Consider the following 16,377-nt stretch of genomic DNA (forward strand, 5'->3'; position numbering starts at 1 on the left):
TGGTACTGGCACAAAAACAGAGACATAGACACTTGGAATTGAATAGAAAACCAGGAAATGAAACTAACATCTTACAACCACCTAATCTTGGATAAACCAACAAGAACATACCTTAGGGGAAAGACTCCATATTCAATAAATGGTGTTAGGAGAACTGGATATCTACATGTAAAAGACTGAAACTGGACCCACACCTTTCCCCACTCACAAAAATTGATTCAAGATGGATAAAGGACTTAAATTTAAGGCATGAAACAATAAAAATCCTCAAAGAAAGCATAGGAAAAACACTGGAAGATATTGGCCTGGGGAAAGACTTCATGAAGAAGACTGCCATGGCAATTGCAACAACAAAAATAAACAAATGGGACTTCATTAAACTGAAAAGCTTCTGTACAGCCAAGGAGACAACAACCAAAGCAAAGAGACAACCTACACAATGGGAAAGGGTATTTGCATATTTTGAATCAGACAAAAGCTTGATAACTAGGATCTATAGAGAACTCAAATTAATCCACATGAAAAAAGCCAACAATCCCATATATCATGGGCAAGAGACATGAATAGAATCTTCTCTAAAGAAGACAGACGAATGGCTAACAAACATATGAAAAAATGTTCATCATCCCTATATATTAGAGAAATGCAAATCAAAACCACCCTGAGATACCATCTAACCCCAGTGAGAATGGCCCACATCACAAAATCTCAAAACTGCAGATGCTGGCGTGGATGTGGAGAGAATGGAACACTTTTACACTGCTGGTGGGACTGCAAACTAGTACAACCTTTCTGGAAGGAGTATGGAGAAACCTCAAAGCACTCAACCTAGACCTCCCATTTGATCCGGCAATCCCATTACTGGGCATCTACACAGAAGGAAAAAAATTCTCTTATCATAAGGACACTTGTACTAGATTGTTTATTGCAGATCAATTTACAATTGCCAAAATGTGGAAACAGCCTAAATGCCACCAACCCAGGAATGGATTAACAAGCTGTGGTATATGTATACCATGGAATACTATTCAGCTATTAAAAAAAAATGGAGACTTTACATCCTTCATATTAACCTGGATGGAAGTGGAAGACAGTATTCTTAGTAAAGCATCACAAGAATGGAGAAGCATGAATCCTATGTACTCAATTTTGATATGAGGACAATTAATAACAATTAAGGTTATGGAGGGGTAAGGAAAAGCAGAGAGAGGGAAGGAGGGAGGGGGGCGGGGCCTTAGTGGGTACCACACCTTCTGGGGGCAAGACATGATTGCAAGAGGGACTTTACCTAACAAATGCAATCAGTGTAACCTGGCTTATTGTACCCTCAATGAATTCCCAACAATAAAAAAAAAAAAAAAAGAAAAAGAATATACATCGAAAAAAAAAAAAAATCACAGGCCAAAAGGGGGGAAAAAAAAAAAATCAAAGGCCAGCTCGGCACCTAGGGTGCCAGCCACATACACTGGAGGTGGCAGGTTTGAATCCAGCCTGGGCCTGCCAAACAACAATGACAACTACAACCAAAAAATAGCGGGGCGTTGTGGTGGGTGCCTGTAGTTCCAGCTACTTGGGAGGCTGAGGCAAGAGAATCGCTTGAGCCCAAGAGTTTGAGGTTGCTGTAGGCTGTACGCCATGGCACTCTACCCAGGGCAACATAGTGAGACTCTGTCTCAAAATAATAATAATAATAATAAAATAAAATAAAATAAAAAATCAAAATCAAGGGCCAGGTGCAGTAGCTCCTGCTTATAATCCTAGCACTCTGGGAAGCTGAAGCAGATGGTTTTCCTGAGCTCAGTAACTCAAGACCAGTTTGAGTAAGAGAAAGACCCCATCTCTACTCAAAATAGAAGAAAAATTAACTGGGCATGGTGGCAGGTGCCTGTAGTTCCAGCAACTCAGGAGGCTGAGGCAGGAGGATTGCTTAAACCCCAGAGTTTGAGGTTGCTGTGAATTAGGCTGATGCCATGGCTCTCTAATCTGTGCAACAAAGTGAGACTCTGTCTCAACAAAAGTAGCAGGTACCTGATGGCCAGGCTGTAACTGCCTATCTTAGCCCAGGGGTCCTGCTGCTGCCTGGGGCAATTTCCATAGGGGTGAAACCTGGATGGGACAGACCACAGTCCTCTCCAAGGAGAGATATAGAGCTTTTGGCTCTAACCCTTGAGTGTACCAGGTAAAGAAATCCCTTGTCCAGTGGTGGTCAGCTGCAAATGCCTCTGCCTCCTGAGTCCTTGACTGCAGTGGGAAGCAGTGGCCTCTGAGACCCACTAGGACCACAGCACAACCCTGGGAATGATAGCCATCAGGCAGGACATGCCCGAGAAGCAATCCCACATGGCCAGGCCCATACCTAGCTCCTCACGTGTGAACGGCAGGAAGGTTGTATCCTCGTTCAGGTTCTTGTTGAAGTCGATGCACAGTAGACTAAGCTTCTTCTTGATGCTTTTGATTTTCTGAGGAAAAGACAACAGTAGTGGGAGGAGGAAGAGACCAAGAGTAGGGACTGTGCATACCACACCAGCAGCAGGGACATGCCTATTCCCATTAAAGCTAGGGCCAAGGGGGTTCCTCCCCTGACCCAAGCAAGAAAAGAGACAACTGGAAAGAGTGAAAAAGCCAAGACATAAAGAAGACAGACTCGGGTGGCCACAAGACTGTCCCTGTGGCACGGGTCTGAGCCTAAGTTCCAGACCCTCCTCTCGGAAGCCATCTTCAGTCTACGGCCTACACTTTTAAACATTTTAACAGAGACATGTTTTCTCCTTTATCTGGTAAATCTGGTTTTTAGAAAGTTAAAAACCAGCCCTGGTAATGTGGGGTACCAGCTAAAAAAGTGACTCTCAAGTGGCCCCTTTGCCAGTGCTGACTGCAAAGAGGTCATCACCACATGACAAAGACCTCACTTGGGACCGCGTGGTAAGTGACAGACTGGCAGCAGAGCTGGGCTTCAAATTAGAACCTCTGCAGGCAGATATGGTGTGGGGAGCCATTTCCCCCGCCCCGGGGCAGCTTTAGAGCCCTTAGAGAGCGAGTCCCTGTCCCTTAGCAGGAGGATGACACTGCTCCACAAGGCTAGAGCACAAATGTCTACCAGAAGGACAGAAGGGTAGGCAGGGAGGGCAAACCGTGCTGACAACTGTGCCCAGAATGTGGGCTCATTGGGCAGGCTATGGCTCTAAACCAGGTGCTCAGGCTCACTGGGCCTCTTCTGGGAGCAGGCCCCACACTGATGCTTCCAAATGTCCCTTTCTTTGGCGCCTTACACAAGCAAGCCCAGAGAGGGAAGGCACATTTGTCTCTTAAAACCAATACTGGTGGGAACAGGGTTCAGGTGACAAGGACAGTCACACCTATGGGAACTCTGGCTGCCTGTATCAACCGTGTCTTTTATTTCCTGTATAGATGCTCCTCCACCTAGGATGGGAGGTACATTCCAACAGACCCACAATGAATTGAAAATGTCTTTAACACTCCTATGGAGCATCACAGCTGAGCCTAGCCCACAGTACACATGCTTAGGACACCATGTCAGTCCACGGCTAGGCCGTCACCTACCACAAGACTTAACATATAGTAAAGTACCAACTATCTCATGTAACTCAATGAACACAGCAGTGCCCAGAGGAGCACCCTACAGCTGCCGCCAGCCCGGGAAAAGATTAAAATTCAAAATTTGAAGTATAGTTTCTATGGTAAATCAGGGCCTGTCTGTATTCTGGTGCCTTGATGACTTGTGGTCCTCCTGAGTGGCCAGTTCCTACAGACAGGGCACTGGCACTGCTGTGAACACCAACACACCTTCCCCACACAGACCACGTCCTGGGGCACCAGCCCCACCCTAACCACTCCAGGGTCAGGGACCAGACGGCTCAGACAGCCCCTGTGCCCAGGGCCCACCCTAACTGTGAGCTCTGCCTACAGGACCATGGTGAAGCCTCCTGCCCAGAGGGTACCTCTGACTGGCCTACTACTGCCCACTCTTCTTGGGAACTGTGACAAATTTCTTTTCAATGGTAGCTGTGCCCTGCTCTCTCAGACTCAATCTACCTCTGTTTCCTACTAACACGCCAGACTTAACTCCAGTACCATACTCTGAGCTCTACACAAATTATCTCATCTTACCCTTGAGCCCATTCCACGGTGGCAGCTCACCTGGTCCCTGCAGCTCTGTGCCCTGGGCCCCAGTCCTCTGGCTCCAGCTCCTGTGCCTTCACTGTCATCTCCACCAGCCCAGACCAGGTATGGGAAGAGCCCAGCAGGGAAGGTGAGGGCAGAGATTCTTGGGGCTTACTGGCCTGTTCCCCACAGTCACCAGGTGAAGGGGCAGGCAGTGCAGCCTAAACTGGTCTCATGGTTCATCAAAGGCAGAGATGAGTGCCAACCTGCCTCCCACTGGCAGAGAGAGAGGCCCTCAGGAACTGTGATCACCCTGGAGGAGGCAGGTCAGGAGAAAGTGACTCCAGCTGCTGGCCTTTTCCTCCCCCTGCTCCAGCCTCCTCAGGGCCATGACCAATCATGAGCCACACACAGGGGAGCAAAGCTACAGAGCTGGGAAACACTGCACGGGCCAGAGGCAGGCCACCCTCCCTTCTCAGTAAGACAGAAACCACACAGCAAATCCTTCAGAAGGAGTAAAAGGCAGTGAGGAGCCAAGGGGCTGAGGGCACGAGTTTTTCAGGAACCCCAGGGCTACATGGCATAGCAAAGAGGAATGTGAGCAAGAATTGAGACACTCTCACATAAAAACCACAGGACCTGATCAGGCGCAGTGGCTCATGCCTGTAATCCTAGCACTCTGGGAGGCCAAGGCAGGTGGATTGCCAGAGTTCATGAGTTTTGAGACCAGCCTGAGCAAGAGGAAGATCCAGTCTTCCTCTAAAAATAGCCGGGCGTTGTGGCGGGAGCCTGTAGTCCCAGCTACTCGAGAGGCTGAGGCAAGAGAATTGCTTGAGCCCAGGAGTTTGAGGTTGCTGTGAGCCATGATGCCACAGCACTCTATGGAGGGTGACAAAGTGAGATTCTGTCTCAAAAAAACCAAACCAACCAACCACAGGACCTGAGTAGGTCGCTGCCCTCCCCCAGCCCCGGTTCTCAGGTAGAAAACAAGAGATAACCCTCACACCAAGCCATGGAGAGGACTCATGAGAGCAGGGAAATGCCAGCTGATGCCCATGTTCTCTTACTCTCTCTCTTTTTTTTTTTTTTTTTAAAGTTTGGCCTTTTTATTTTTTTAGACATTCTTTTTTTTTTTTTTGCAGTTTTTGGCCAGGGCTGGGTTTGAACCCGCCACCTCCGGCATATGGGGCTGGTGCCCTACCCCTTTGAGCCACAGGCGCCACCCTCTTACTCTCTCTTTTGAGAGAGTGTGCTCTTGGGAGTCATCCCTGATCCCAGAGAATTGAGGACACAGAGAGCCATTTTGGAGAGACCTGCTTTCCTGGAGTCCAGATCTATCTTCTGGCAGCAAAAAGATGGGCTCAACCCTGAACAGAGGATACTTCCAGGGGATGTGGGGACACCCACCCATGATGGCTGAGGCCCAGGCACTCACTTCCTGAGTTTCTCTGGGGAGATGCAACCCGTTCCTCCTGCCCAGCTTGATGAGCCGTTCCAGGTACCGAGCTGCTTCTGGCCTCAGCGAGTCCTTCAGAACTTTCTCCTGGATATGCAAATTGAAACACTGTTGACCTAAACAGCAGCAATAGTGCCAAATGCTGGTCAGGGTGTGGAGACCCTGGATCACTCACATCATCGGTAGGAATGGAGGACAGTGCAGCCGTTCCAGAGAGCAGTTTGGCAGCTTCTTAAAAACCCAATCCTCCAGCCCCCTATAGCCTGGCAGTTACAGTCGGGGCATTCATCTCAGAGAAATGACAAACCCTGCATGCAGATGCCCTGTGTTCAGAACAGCCCCAAACTGGAATCAGCCCAGAGGTCCTTTAATAGTGTGATGATTAAGCAGGAATAAGCACTGAATTGTACCAAGGTCTGTTAGAAGATTATACTTTAGTTTTGCAAAATATCATCATTTGAGGAAACTGGGCAAAGCATACATAGGCATACTCTGTATTGTTTCATATAACTGCATGTGAACCTGTAATTGTCACAAGAAAACTTCAGTTAGGAAAAAAAAAATCCTGTACTTGCAATAAAGCACATTGGCTGTGTTTTCCTGACACTGTAGGGCACATGTCTGTGAGTTCTAGGGTGTCCCTGCCTAAGAGTATGGACACAGCAGCAGGACAAACATCTCTGGTCCTCCTCTCCTGATCACACAATGTCAGAGCAAAAGCCCCAGGAGAGGCAGGAGCCCATGTCACTGGGCCTCTCTGACCCCACATGAATCCCTAGAATGGCTAGGACATAGAAGGGAACCTGTGAGGGGATAACCCAGGAACCCCATTGTTTTATACTTCATTGGTGTTGTTCTCCATCTGTCTGGATCATTTTTTAACAGCTCTTAAAAAAATTGTTGTGAAACATATGTAACATAATATTTACTATTTAACCATTTTTAGATGTGTAATTCAGTAACATTAAACACATTCACATTGTTGTTCAATCACTGCCACCCTCAGCCTCCAGTCTCTTTTCTTTATACCCTTTAGAATCCAGAGAGCAAGATTCACCAGTTCAAAAAGGCTCTGGTCTCTGGTGCTCCTCCAGAGATACTCAGCCCTGCTAGGCTTCCCATCGCCGGCCATGGTTCTTTGCCATGTCAGCCATGTGCCAGTCAGCTCCAGAAGCTGTGTTCCCACTGCCTCCCTCACCTGGAGCCACACGATCCTCTGGTACACATCCTGCCGCATGCTCATCTCCACATCAAACTCAGACAGCTTCTTGTCCGCCTCTGTGCTGGCTGTCCGAATATCCTTGGAGGGAGAAACGTGCTGGGGGAAGTCAAGGATATTCCTTTGAACTGAAACAGGCCAGACAACGGAGACAGGTGTGAAAATGGACGCCAGATACAACTGGCAAGCGCCAACCAGACCCCTTTACCCAGGTGTATCTGCTGAATCCTTCCATGAAAACATATCACACCAGGCTCAAGCTGGGTGCTGGGATGGAGACATGAGGAGCTGTCATCAGCCCAAATAAAAACATGGCAAAAAAAATAAATGAATAAATAAACAAAAGGACAGAGTCAATCCACAATACTCCAAGCCAAGAAGGACCCTAATGGAGATAGATATGACAAGATAAGCTGACAGAACTCCATTCTCGAAAAAAAGCTATGGCCAGTGGTGGTTGTATTTTAAATGCATAAGCCAGGCGGCGCCTGTGGCTCAGCGGGTAGGGCGCCGGTCCCATATGCCGGAGGTGGCGGGTTCAAACCCAGCCCCGGCCAAAAAAAAAAAAAAAATAAATGCATAAGCCACTTTATGATTCCCAGAGCACATCTACTCTTTCTGCTAGACAGAGGAAGTGTCAGTGGCTTTCAAAGCATAAGTTTAAGGCAGGGTTCATGTCTATAATCCCAGTACTCCAGGAGACCCGGGCAGGACTTCACTTGAGCTTAGGAGTTCAAGACCAGCCTAAGGAAGAGTGAGACCCTGTCCCTACTTAAAAAATAGAAAAATTAGCTGGGTATGGTGGTAGGTGCCTGTAGTCCCAGCTTCTTGGGAGGCCGAGGCAGAAGGATCAGTTGGGTCCAGGAGTTGTTGTGAGGTAGGCTGACACCACAGCACCCTAGCTTGGAGCAACAGAGTGAGACTCTGTCTCAAAAAAAAAAAAAAGTATAAGCTTTAAAATGGAGTTACCCCATGACCTAAAAACTACTGCTGGGCATCAGGCCAATAGCAGGATTCACAACAGCCACAAAATAGAAATAATCTGAATGTCCACTGATAGATAAATGGGCACACACAATGTGGTCCATCCACATAGTGGAATATTACTCAGCCATGAAATGAAACAAGGCTCTGACACAGGCTACGCAGATAGACCTTGAGGACATCATGCTCAGTTAGAGAAGCCGACACAGAAGGACACACAGTGTGAGATTCCATTTATTTTTTTTATTTTTATTTTTTTTTTTTGTAGAGACAGAGTCTCCCTTTACGGCCCTCGGTAGAGTGCCGTGGCCTCACACAGCTCACAGCAACCTCCAACTCCTGGGCTTAAGTGATTCTCTTGCCTCAGCTTCCTGAGCAGCTGGGACTACAGGCGCCCGCCACAATGCCCGGCTATTTTTTGGTTGCAGTTTGGCCGGGGCTGGGTTTGAACCCGCCACACTCGGTATATGGGGCCGGCGCCTTACCGACTGAGCCACAGGCGCCGCCCATGAGATTCCATTTATATGAAATGCCCAGAATAGGCAGATCCTCAGAGACAGGAAGTAGAATCATGGTCACCAGGGGCTGGGAACAGGAGAAATTGGAAGTGACTGCTAAACAGTACAGTTTTTTGGGGGGTGATGAAAATGATTTAAAATTAAAGAGTGGTAATAGTTGGACAACTCTACAAATTCACTAAAAACCCCTGAGATATGTGCTTTAAAATGGGTGAATAGTATGCCATGCAAATCATATCTCAATAGAGTAGTTTAACAAAACAAACAAAAAAAGCACACACTTTGCATCAGAGACACTTGAATTCAAATCGCAGTTTGGTCACTAGCAGAAATCTAAGCCAATGAAAACGTCCCCAGGCCTTGGTGTGTTTAACTGTGTAGTGGAGACCCTCTGCCAGGCAGGGAGAGGGCCTGGCTATCAGTCTGACTGCATTAAACACAGTAGGCGGCTCTGGGTCAGGCCTGATGCTGGTGTTCAAGAGAGAACAGAAGGGTGGCGCCTGTGGCTCAGTGAGTGGGGCGCCGGCCCCATGTGCCGAGGGTGGCGGGTTCAAACCCATCCCCGGCCAAACTGCAACAAAAAAATAGCCAGGCATTGTAGCGGGCACCTGTGGTCCCAGCTGCTTGGGAGGCTGAGGCAGGAGAATCGCATAAGCCCAGGAGTTAGAGGTTGCTGTGAGCCGTGTGACACCATGGCACTCTACCCGAGGGCGGTACAGTGAGACACTGTCTCTACAAAAAAAAAAAAAAAAAACAAGAGAGAACAGAAAACAGGCTCTGTCCTCTTGGGGTTTACAGGCTACTGATTAAACCAGCAACTGTGACAGTACCAAGTGTGATGACACAGCAGCTCAGTGTGTGGGACTATCCAAGTAGTTGGGATGGGAGGAGAGGAGGAAAGAAGGCTCCTGGGCAAAGTGGACTTAATCTACCCTCATAGGGAACCCTGACATTCTGCAAGGTGAAGGTGGGGAGTATTCTGGGTCAGTAGGAAGGCCCAAGACAAGGAAGCACACCAAGCCTGAGGAGGTACAAGGCCAGCTGGCAGGGCACAAACAGTGCAGTGCATAAAAGGCCGCACCAAGGATGCTGGTTGTCATCCTGTGGGCGGTGGAAAGGCCTTGAGGGGGATGAGGGTGGAGTGCCAGGGCCGATACTAGTTTTCCTCTTTTTTTAAGAGACAGTCTCATTCTAGTGCCTAGGTTACAGTGTTGTGACATCAGTTTAGCTCACAGCAACCTCAAACTCCTGGGTTTAGGCCAGTGGTTCTCAACCTTCCTAATACTGTGACCCATTAATACAGTTCCTGTAGGCCATTGAGACCCGCTGGTTTAGGCGATCCTCCTGCCTCAGCCTCCCAAGTAGCTGGGACAATTGGTGCCCGTCACAACACCCAGCTAATTTTTTCTGTTTTTAGTAGAGACAGGGTCTCTCCCTCTTTTTTTTTGTAGAGACAGAGTCTCACTGTACCACCCTCGGTAGAGTACCATGACGTCACACGGCTCACAGCAACCTCCAACTCCTGGGCTTACGCGATTCTCCTGCCTCAGCCTCCTGAGCAGCTGGGACTACAGGCACCCTCCACAACGCACGGCTATTTTTTTGTTGCGATTTGGCCGGGGCTAGGTTTGAACCCGCCACCCCCGGCATATGGGGCCGGCGCCCTACTCACTGAGCCACAGGCGCTGCCCAGGGTCTCCCTCTTACTCAGGCTGGTCTTGAATGCCTGAGCTCAAGCAATCCATGGGTCTCAGCCTCCCAGAGTGCTAGAGTTACAGCTGATTTTAGTTTTCTTTAAAACTGCTCTGGTTACCATGCTGCAGTAAGGGGAGGTGGGGAATGGAGGAGACCAAATGACACCTGGCACAGTCATGCTGGATAAAAGGGAATTAGTGTCATCCCAGCCTTGTAAGACTCCTGCAAGAGAGACAAAGGAAAAAAGGAGCCACCACGTGGGAGGGAAGTGAAACTGAGGCCCAGGCTGGGTGCTAACTTACCTTCATGAAGCCAGAGAGAGTAGGAGGCAGAGCCAGGAGTCATAGTCAGGTCTGCAGGTGCAAGGCCACTTTCTGGGCTGCAGGCTAACCTCTTGGCCCCAGCCACCCACCCTCACTTCTCAGCAGTAGCAAATCCTCTGCAGTGTGAACAGCAGCCCATCAGGGTGATGCCCTGTGGACACGCGAGAAGCCCTCAGCTTGAATTCAATTCAAGAATTCTCAGTGATCTCCAGAAAAAAAGCCTTTTGGTAGAGACTCTCAGAGTGTTCCTGCTCAAAGTTCTTGGCTGTGTGGCTTGGCACTTGTAGCACAGTGGTTACAGCGCCAGCCACATACACCGAAGCTGGAGGGTTCAAACCCAGCTGGGGCCAGCTAAAACAACAATGACAACTGCAAAAAAAAAATAGCCGGATGTTGTGGCAGGCGCCTGTAGTTCCAGCTACTTGGGAGGCTGAGGCAAGAAAATCGCTTAAGGCCAACAGTTTGAGGTTGCTGTGAGCTGTGACTCCACGGATGTCTACCAAGGGTGACACAGTGGGACTCTGTCTCAGAAAAAAAGAAAAGTTCTTGGCTGTGAGATTTCTCCAGTCTTTCAGACAGCGAGAACACTGTCATGCTCTCTGGAGGCAGCTCTGGGAAGCAGTGGTCACGATCTATTTGACCAGGCACCTTGTTCCTCACAGTTAATAGGGAAACCTCAAGGGGAAAAGAAAATCCGGCTGGGGGGCAGGGAGGACGCCTGAGGACATGATGTTACCCAAACCAGAGGGCAGAGGCCAAGGTGGCAGGTGGAAGAGGAAACCAAAGGGACCAAGCTCAGGCTATAGAGAGAAAACAAATATCATCTGCGACTGGGAAAGAGGTCAAAGGGACTCAGGTTTCAAGACCGTCACCCAAGTTGGCTCCCAGAGGGATGTGCTATGTAGACATGTGTCCTGTTTAGGAGTCTCAGATGACATAACCCACTGTGCCCTGAATGGGCAGGTGGGGAAGCAGGGAGCTGGCCTCTCTCAGGATGCTTCTGACACCCAGCACCTGCTTGTACCTTTGCACAGCTCACCATGCCAATCCACTGCCACCGCCAGAAGGGAGTGGGCAGAGCTGTCCTATGACCAGGGTCAAGGGCTTAAGACTGTCAGCTCTGGGCTCTGAACTGGTTCTGAGGCTTAAACTGCTCCAACCTGCCAACCTGCTCAGCCTGACCTAGACATACCTGTGTAGGTGACTTCCACGTCAGCCAGTGCCTTGAGTGTGCTCTCATATGACACTTCCTCGAAGTTCTGGGAGCCCACCTGGTCATACACGCGCTTGGTTTGTTCTATGAGCTCCTTGGTGAGCTCCCCTATCTGCTGGGCACTCAGGTCCCATCGTAGGTAGTTCACGACAGAGCACGAAGATGCCATATCCAACACGTCTCCTGCACATGCTGGGCAGAGAGAAGACAAAGCCCAACATGGAATGGATCTGCATTACATCCTGAGTTAGGGTAAAAGTAACTCAGGGGCAGAGGGAAAGAGGGGAATCACTCACTTCCCCATCTAAGTGCACAAGCTCCGGGCGTCTGGCAGGATAATACTGACCAACCAAACCTCTAGAACACAAGGCAATTAATTCTGGGTAGTGTCAGGGGACACATCTGTGATTGTCACAATTGAGGGCAGAGTAGTACTCTTGGTATGGAGTGGAAGCAAGGGGTGCCGCCAAACATCTTGCAGCACCCAGGATGACCCGCCCCAGAGAACAATCTGGCCCTCAATGTAGATAACAATGCTGTTCAATAAAACACCCTGCCGGGCGGCACCCATGTTTCAGTGGCTAGAGTGCTGGCCACATACACCCAGGCTGGTGGGTTCGAACCGAGCCCAGGCCAACTAAAATCAACAATGACAACTGCAACAAAAACACAGCCTAGGCGTTTTGGCAGATGCCTGTAGTCCCGGCTACTTGGGAGGCTGAGGCAAGAGAATCATTTAAGCCCAAGAGTTTGAGGTTGCTGTGAGCTGTGACGCCATAGCACTCTACTGGGAGCAACAAAGTGAGACTCTGTCTCAAAAACAAACAAACAAAAAACCACCCTGCCCTTAAGCCACCAAGCACATATCCTTGCCAGGACCCTGTAAAGATTCCCATGTTTACAGAAAAGGGTAGTCTAAGACCACCATAGCACTGCTCAACTCCTGCCATGCCAAAGGGGGAAAGTAAAAAAGTTGCATATCTGGAAGAAGCTCCTTTTTCTACTGGCTTACTCTGCACTTCACCCCTCCCTCCCCCACTTAGGGGAACACACAGGCCTCACTCACTAACTCACATGCAATTCAGGACAGGGTGTGGCCATTTAAGACCCATGGGTGCTATGGGAATTTAATGAGTGCCTGGTCCATCACTACGTCTTCTCAGAGAAGTGAGTGTGTACGTGGAGCCATGAAGGCAGATGGGCAGGGAGGGGCGCCCGGCAGCCAGAACAACATGCAAGGCCAGAAGGGCCACTTCTTGAAGAAAGTCAGTGTGGCTTAGAACAAAGAAGTTAGCAAAACCACCTGGCAACACCTGACCAGCCAGGACCCAGGGGAGTCAATATAATGTGGATTGAAGACCACCAGTGGTTCTGTACAGGGCCCAATATTTTAGGCTTTGCAGGCCACATATGGTCTGTGTTCCATTCAAAAATCATTTTTAGCTCATGGGCTGCACAAAAATAGGCAGGCTGTAGTTTGCCAACCTTTGACATAGATGAGGAGGGTTTGAACTTTAATCCTGAGTGCAAGGTGGAGCCCTGGAAAGGGAACAGGTTAGGTACTGACAGGCAGATGTGCATTTGTACAAAGGTGGGGGCAGGGTTGAGACACCAGTTCAGAATGTAGATGCTAAAGCTAAAGTCAAGACCACACGGGTTCGAACCCCTTCTTGCCAGATGTTGAATGCTGGCAAGAAACTTTAACTCTCCAAACCTAAGGATTCCCATCTGTAAAATGGCAGCAATAATCAGAGTACAGAACTATCTAAGAATTCAATGAAGGAATAAACACCAAACATCTTGCATAGTGAATGCAATGAAAAAGTTTCCAAGCGGCAGCTACTATTATAGACCACGGTCTTATCCAAAAACTCTTGAGGCCAGGGATGTTTCAATATTCAGAATTTTCCAGTACTTTAGAAAGGTACTACAGTACAAATGCCATATATCATATAACATTAAGGGTGATGAAGGTAGCACACTGTAATCAAATTATTCTTTCTGTAGTGAAACATGGGAATACACAACAGGGTTTCTCCCCTTCAGTACTGTTGACACCTGGGGCCATAATTCTCTGTGATGGGGCTGTCCTGGGCACTGCAGGGCACTGAGCCTGACCTCCGACCACTCCACGCCAGGAGCACCTCCCAATTATTACAACCAAAAATGTCCCAACCTGTGTTCTCTGAGGTGGCACAATCACCCCAGCTAAGAACCACTGAAATACACTAAGTGGGAAAAAGAAAGGCCCTCGGTCAGTTTGTACAGGTCAGATTTTCTGGCCAAAATGACTGTTGTGAATTTAAAGCAAATCTTTCTGTTTGCACAGTTTTTTGGACTTCAGAACTGAAAGAAAAAAAAAAAGACTGTGGATCTATATTAAACCTTGTTTAATTAACAAGGACTTCATGAATTCAAAAAAGATAGAGAACAATGACCAATGGGAACTGGAATTGTCAGAAAATTCTGAGTCAGGATTTGAGAAACTTGTGGACCAAAGTTTATCCTGTAAATACAGATATTTACTGATTGTCACCTCTGTGCTGAGTCTCTGAGCCAATGATGCAGCAGCAAACAAGGCAGACAACATTCCTGCCTTCCTGAAGCTTGAACAACCCCTAAGTATCAATATCACAATTATCATTCGCAATCTTCTGGACAAAGAACTGGGGGAGAGCGGGTGGGAAGAAAATTCAAAGACAAGGATCTGATGTCACAACACAGATCACATTATTCCCCTAATGAAAACACTCTCATAGTACCCCTTTGCCCTTAAAAGGGTCCCCCAGCTGACTACGTAATCTAGCTAAACTTTTTGCACTCCAAACAGGTTACACGTGTTCCTTCCTTCTCCCCTAGATACCCGCGGGACACCAGCTTCACCACGTCAAGCCTCGGCTAACCTCCTCGGAGAAGTCTTCAGGGACCACCCCTTCCAAAGAAATCTCCCCTAAGATTGCCCCGTTCACGTTTACTGCTCCACCGCACCAACGCCTATCTAAAATCCTCCCTCATTACATGCTGGACGTCGGTCTCCGTCTCTAGAACTCCGGAAGAACAAGGACTGGGCTCCTTAAATCACTGTCTCCCCAGAGTCTACCCCAGGGCCTGGAAACGATCGTAGGGGAAGCGCCAACAAGTTTGGTGAATGAAGCGCTGGAAAACCTGGTTCATTCATTCGTTAGACAAGGGGACGTGGTCTCCCATGCGCTCCACCAGCCGCCGCGGCCCAAGGGACACTCCAGGGTTACTGGACTCCTGTCTTAGGCCCAAGTCACGACCCCGGGAGAAGAGAAGGTGCCGGGGACACCCGGGTCCAACTAGCAGGGTCGCACTGAGGAGCGGCCGATACCTGCGGGGGGCTTCATGGCGGCCGGATCTGCACCGATGGCCCTCTCCCTCCTTCCCCCTGTTCCGCGTCGAGCCGCCTCAGCCGCCACAGCTGCCGCCTTGCTACCAACCAGCCGCCCCTGCTGCAGCCCGCAGACTAAGAGACCCGCCGCCCGCGCGCCCAGGGCACGCTGGGAGTGCGCATGAGCGGGGGAGGTGGGACGCACGCACACCCGAGCTCCGCCCACACCTGGAAAAACCAGACCCCACCCCCACCCGCACCCCCTGATGCTAACACCCACTGTACTCGCAATGTAACCTTCCGGCCTGTCATTGTCTCTCAGATGAGGGTGCGCGAGGCCCTGGGGCTCCAACCCTCCTTAAGGGCTGCCGTCCGAGGGCTGGAAGGATCATTTCCATGGTAACCGCACGCCGCTGACGCCTCTGAGTTTCTGTATTTGTGGCTCTTTTTGCCAGGATTTCTCAGCCTGGGCGTGTACTTGACTCCTTATAATTGTGTAATGAGTTCTACAAGTTTTCTCTTACCTACATCTAAGGCGCTTTTTGTAGGTAATTTCCTTTCCAGTATCCTGCCCATCATCCAGCATCTGAAGAATAGAGTAAGTTCTCCACGTGTGTGAGCTGAATCGTTAAATCAATTAACCGCAGCTTTACTGCGGTTAATTTAAATAAAACCAGAAACGTAAGCAAGCAAGTGCAATCAAGAAAGCTTCGATAAACAGACCCATGACTTCAAATAACTTTTGGAATAGTGCAGCAGCCTGACCTACATTCAGGCAAACAACTTGAACCGTCTAAGGAACTCAGGAAAAAAAAAAAAAATGAATAGGATCAAACTGACTAACTGAGCCCCACCCCTCCAAACCCACAGCCCACATCCTTTATTTCTGTTAAAAAAATAATAATCAAAATAATCCAGGGCATGTACTTTAAATGAAAATCAATTGGGAGAACATCTGGCAACTTTAACTTTCAAGGTGGTCAGTTATCCGTCGTCCTAGAGAATTTCACATTACTTGATCTCTATGTCTATCTCTTGAGCACACCAGGCTTAATATTACATCAGTCTTCATTTTCACTGGTCCCTGGGCCTGAGTTGCTTTCCCTTTGGATTTCTCCGTCCTTCAAATCCACATCTAGAGGAGTGGCCTTCCCTAGCCAACCAACTAGCCCATGCAACTTAAGCTCTGGTCACAACCACCTCATCTCAATGTTTCTTCACAGTGCTTGCCATTACGTAACATTTCTTATTTTTCTATTTAGGTACTAGTTTACAGTCCGTCTACCCCAAAACAAGGTAATGAGAGCAGATATTTTGCTGGTCTTTACGGTTGATTTGCAATACATACAATATTTGTTGAATGAATATTAGGCATCTGCTGTCTACGACTAACTCTATTCCTTCACATCTCACAGATTAAATGAAAAAACGCATTTGTGGGCGAGTGGGTGGGTGAACAAATAAAGATAGTGAGCAAATAACACAGAATCACATT

At 48.6% G+C, this 16,377-nt stretch overlaps 1 protein-coding gene across 3 annotated transcripts in view; it reads right to left on the minus strand.

The window, feature by feature from the left end:
* The window catches only part of THOP1 (thimet oligopeptidase 1), a 39,974-nt gene extending 24,923 nt beyond the window's left edge, over positions 1-15,051 (minus strand). For 2 of the 3 annotated variants that reach the window (XM_053580693.1, XM_053580681.1), the window contains exons 1-5: positions 14,883-15,051; positions 11,510-11,722; positions 6,777-6,925; positions 5,558-5,665; positions 2,357-2,459 (exon numbers count right to left, since the gene is read on the minus strand). In XM_053580693.1, the coding sequence (XP_053436668.1) occupies positions 2,357-2,459; positions 5,558-5,665; positions 6,777-6,925; positions 11,510-11,722; positions 14,883-14,898 (589 nt within the window). In that variant the 5' untranslated portion in view covers positions 14,899-15,051. The remainder of the gene's footprint in view (positions 1-2,356; positions 2,460-5,557; positions 5,666-6,776; positions 6,926-11,509; positions 11,723-14,882) is intronic. The other variant, XM_053580689.1, reaches the window with a different exon arrangement.
* Between the last annotated feature and the right edge of the window lie 1,326 nt (positions 15,052-16,377).

The sequence above is a fragment of the Nycticebus coucang genome, chromosome 2 (assembly GCF_027406575.1).
Source record: "Nycticebus coucang isolate mNycCou1 chromosome 2, mNycCou1.pri, whole genome shotgun sequence".
In the NCBI taxonomy this organism is placed as follows: domain Eukaryota; kingdom Metazoa; phylum Chordata; class Mammalia; order Primates; family Lorisidae; genus Nycticebus; species Nycticebus coucang.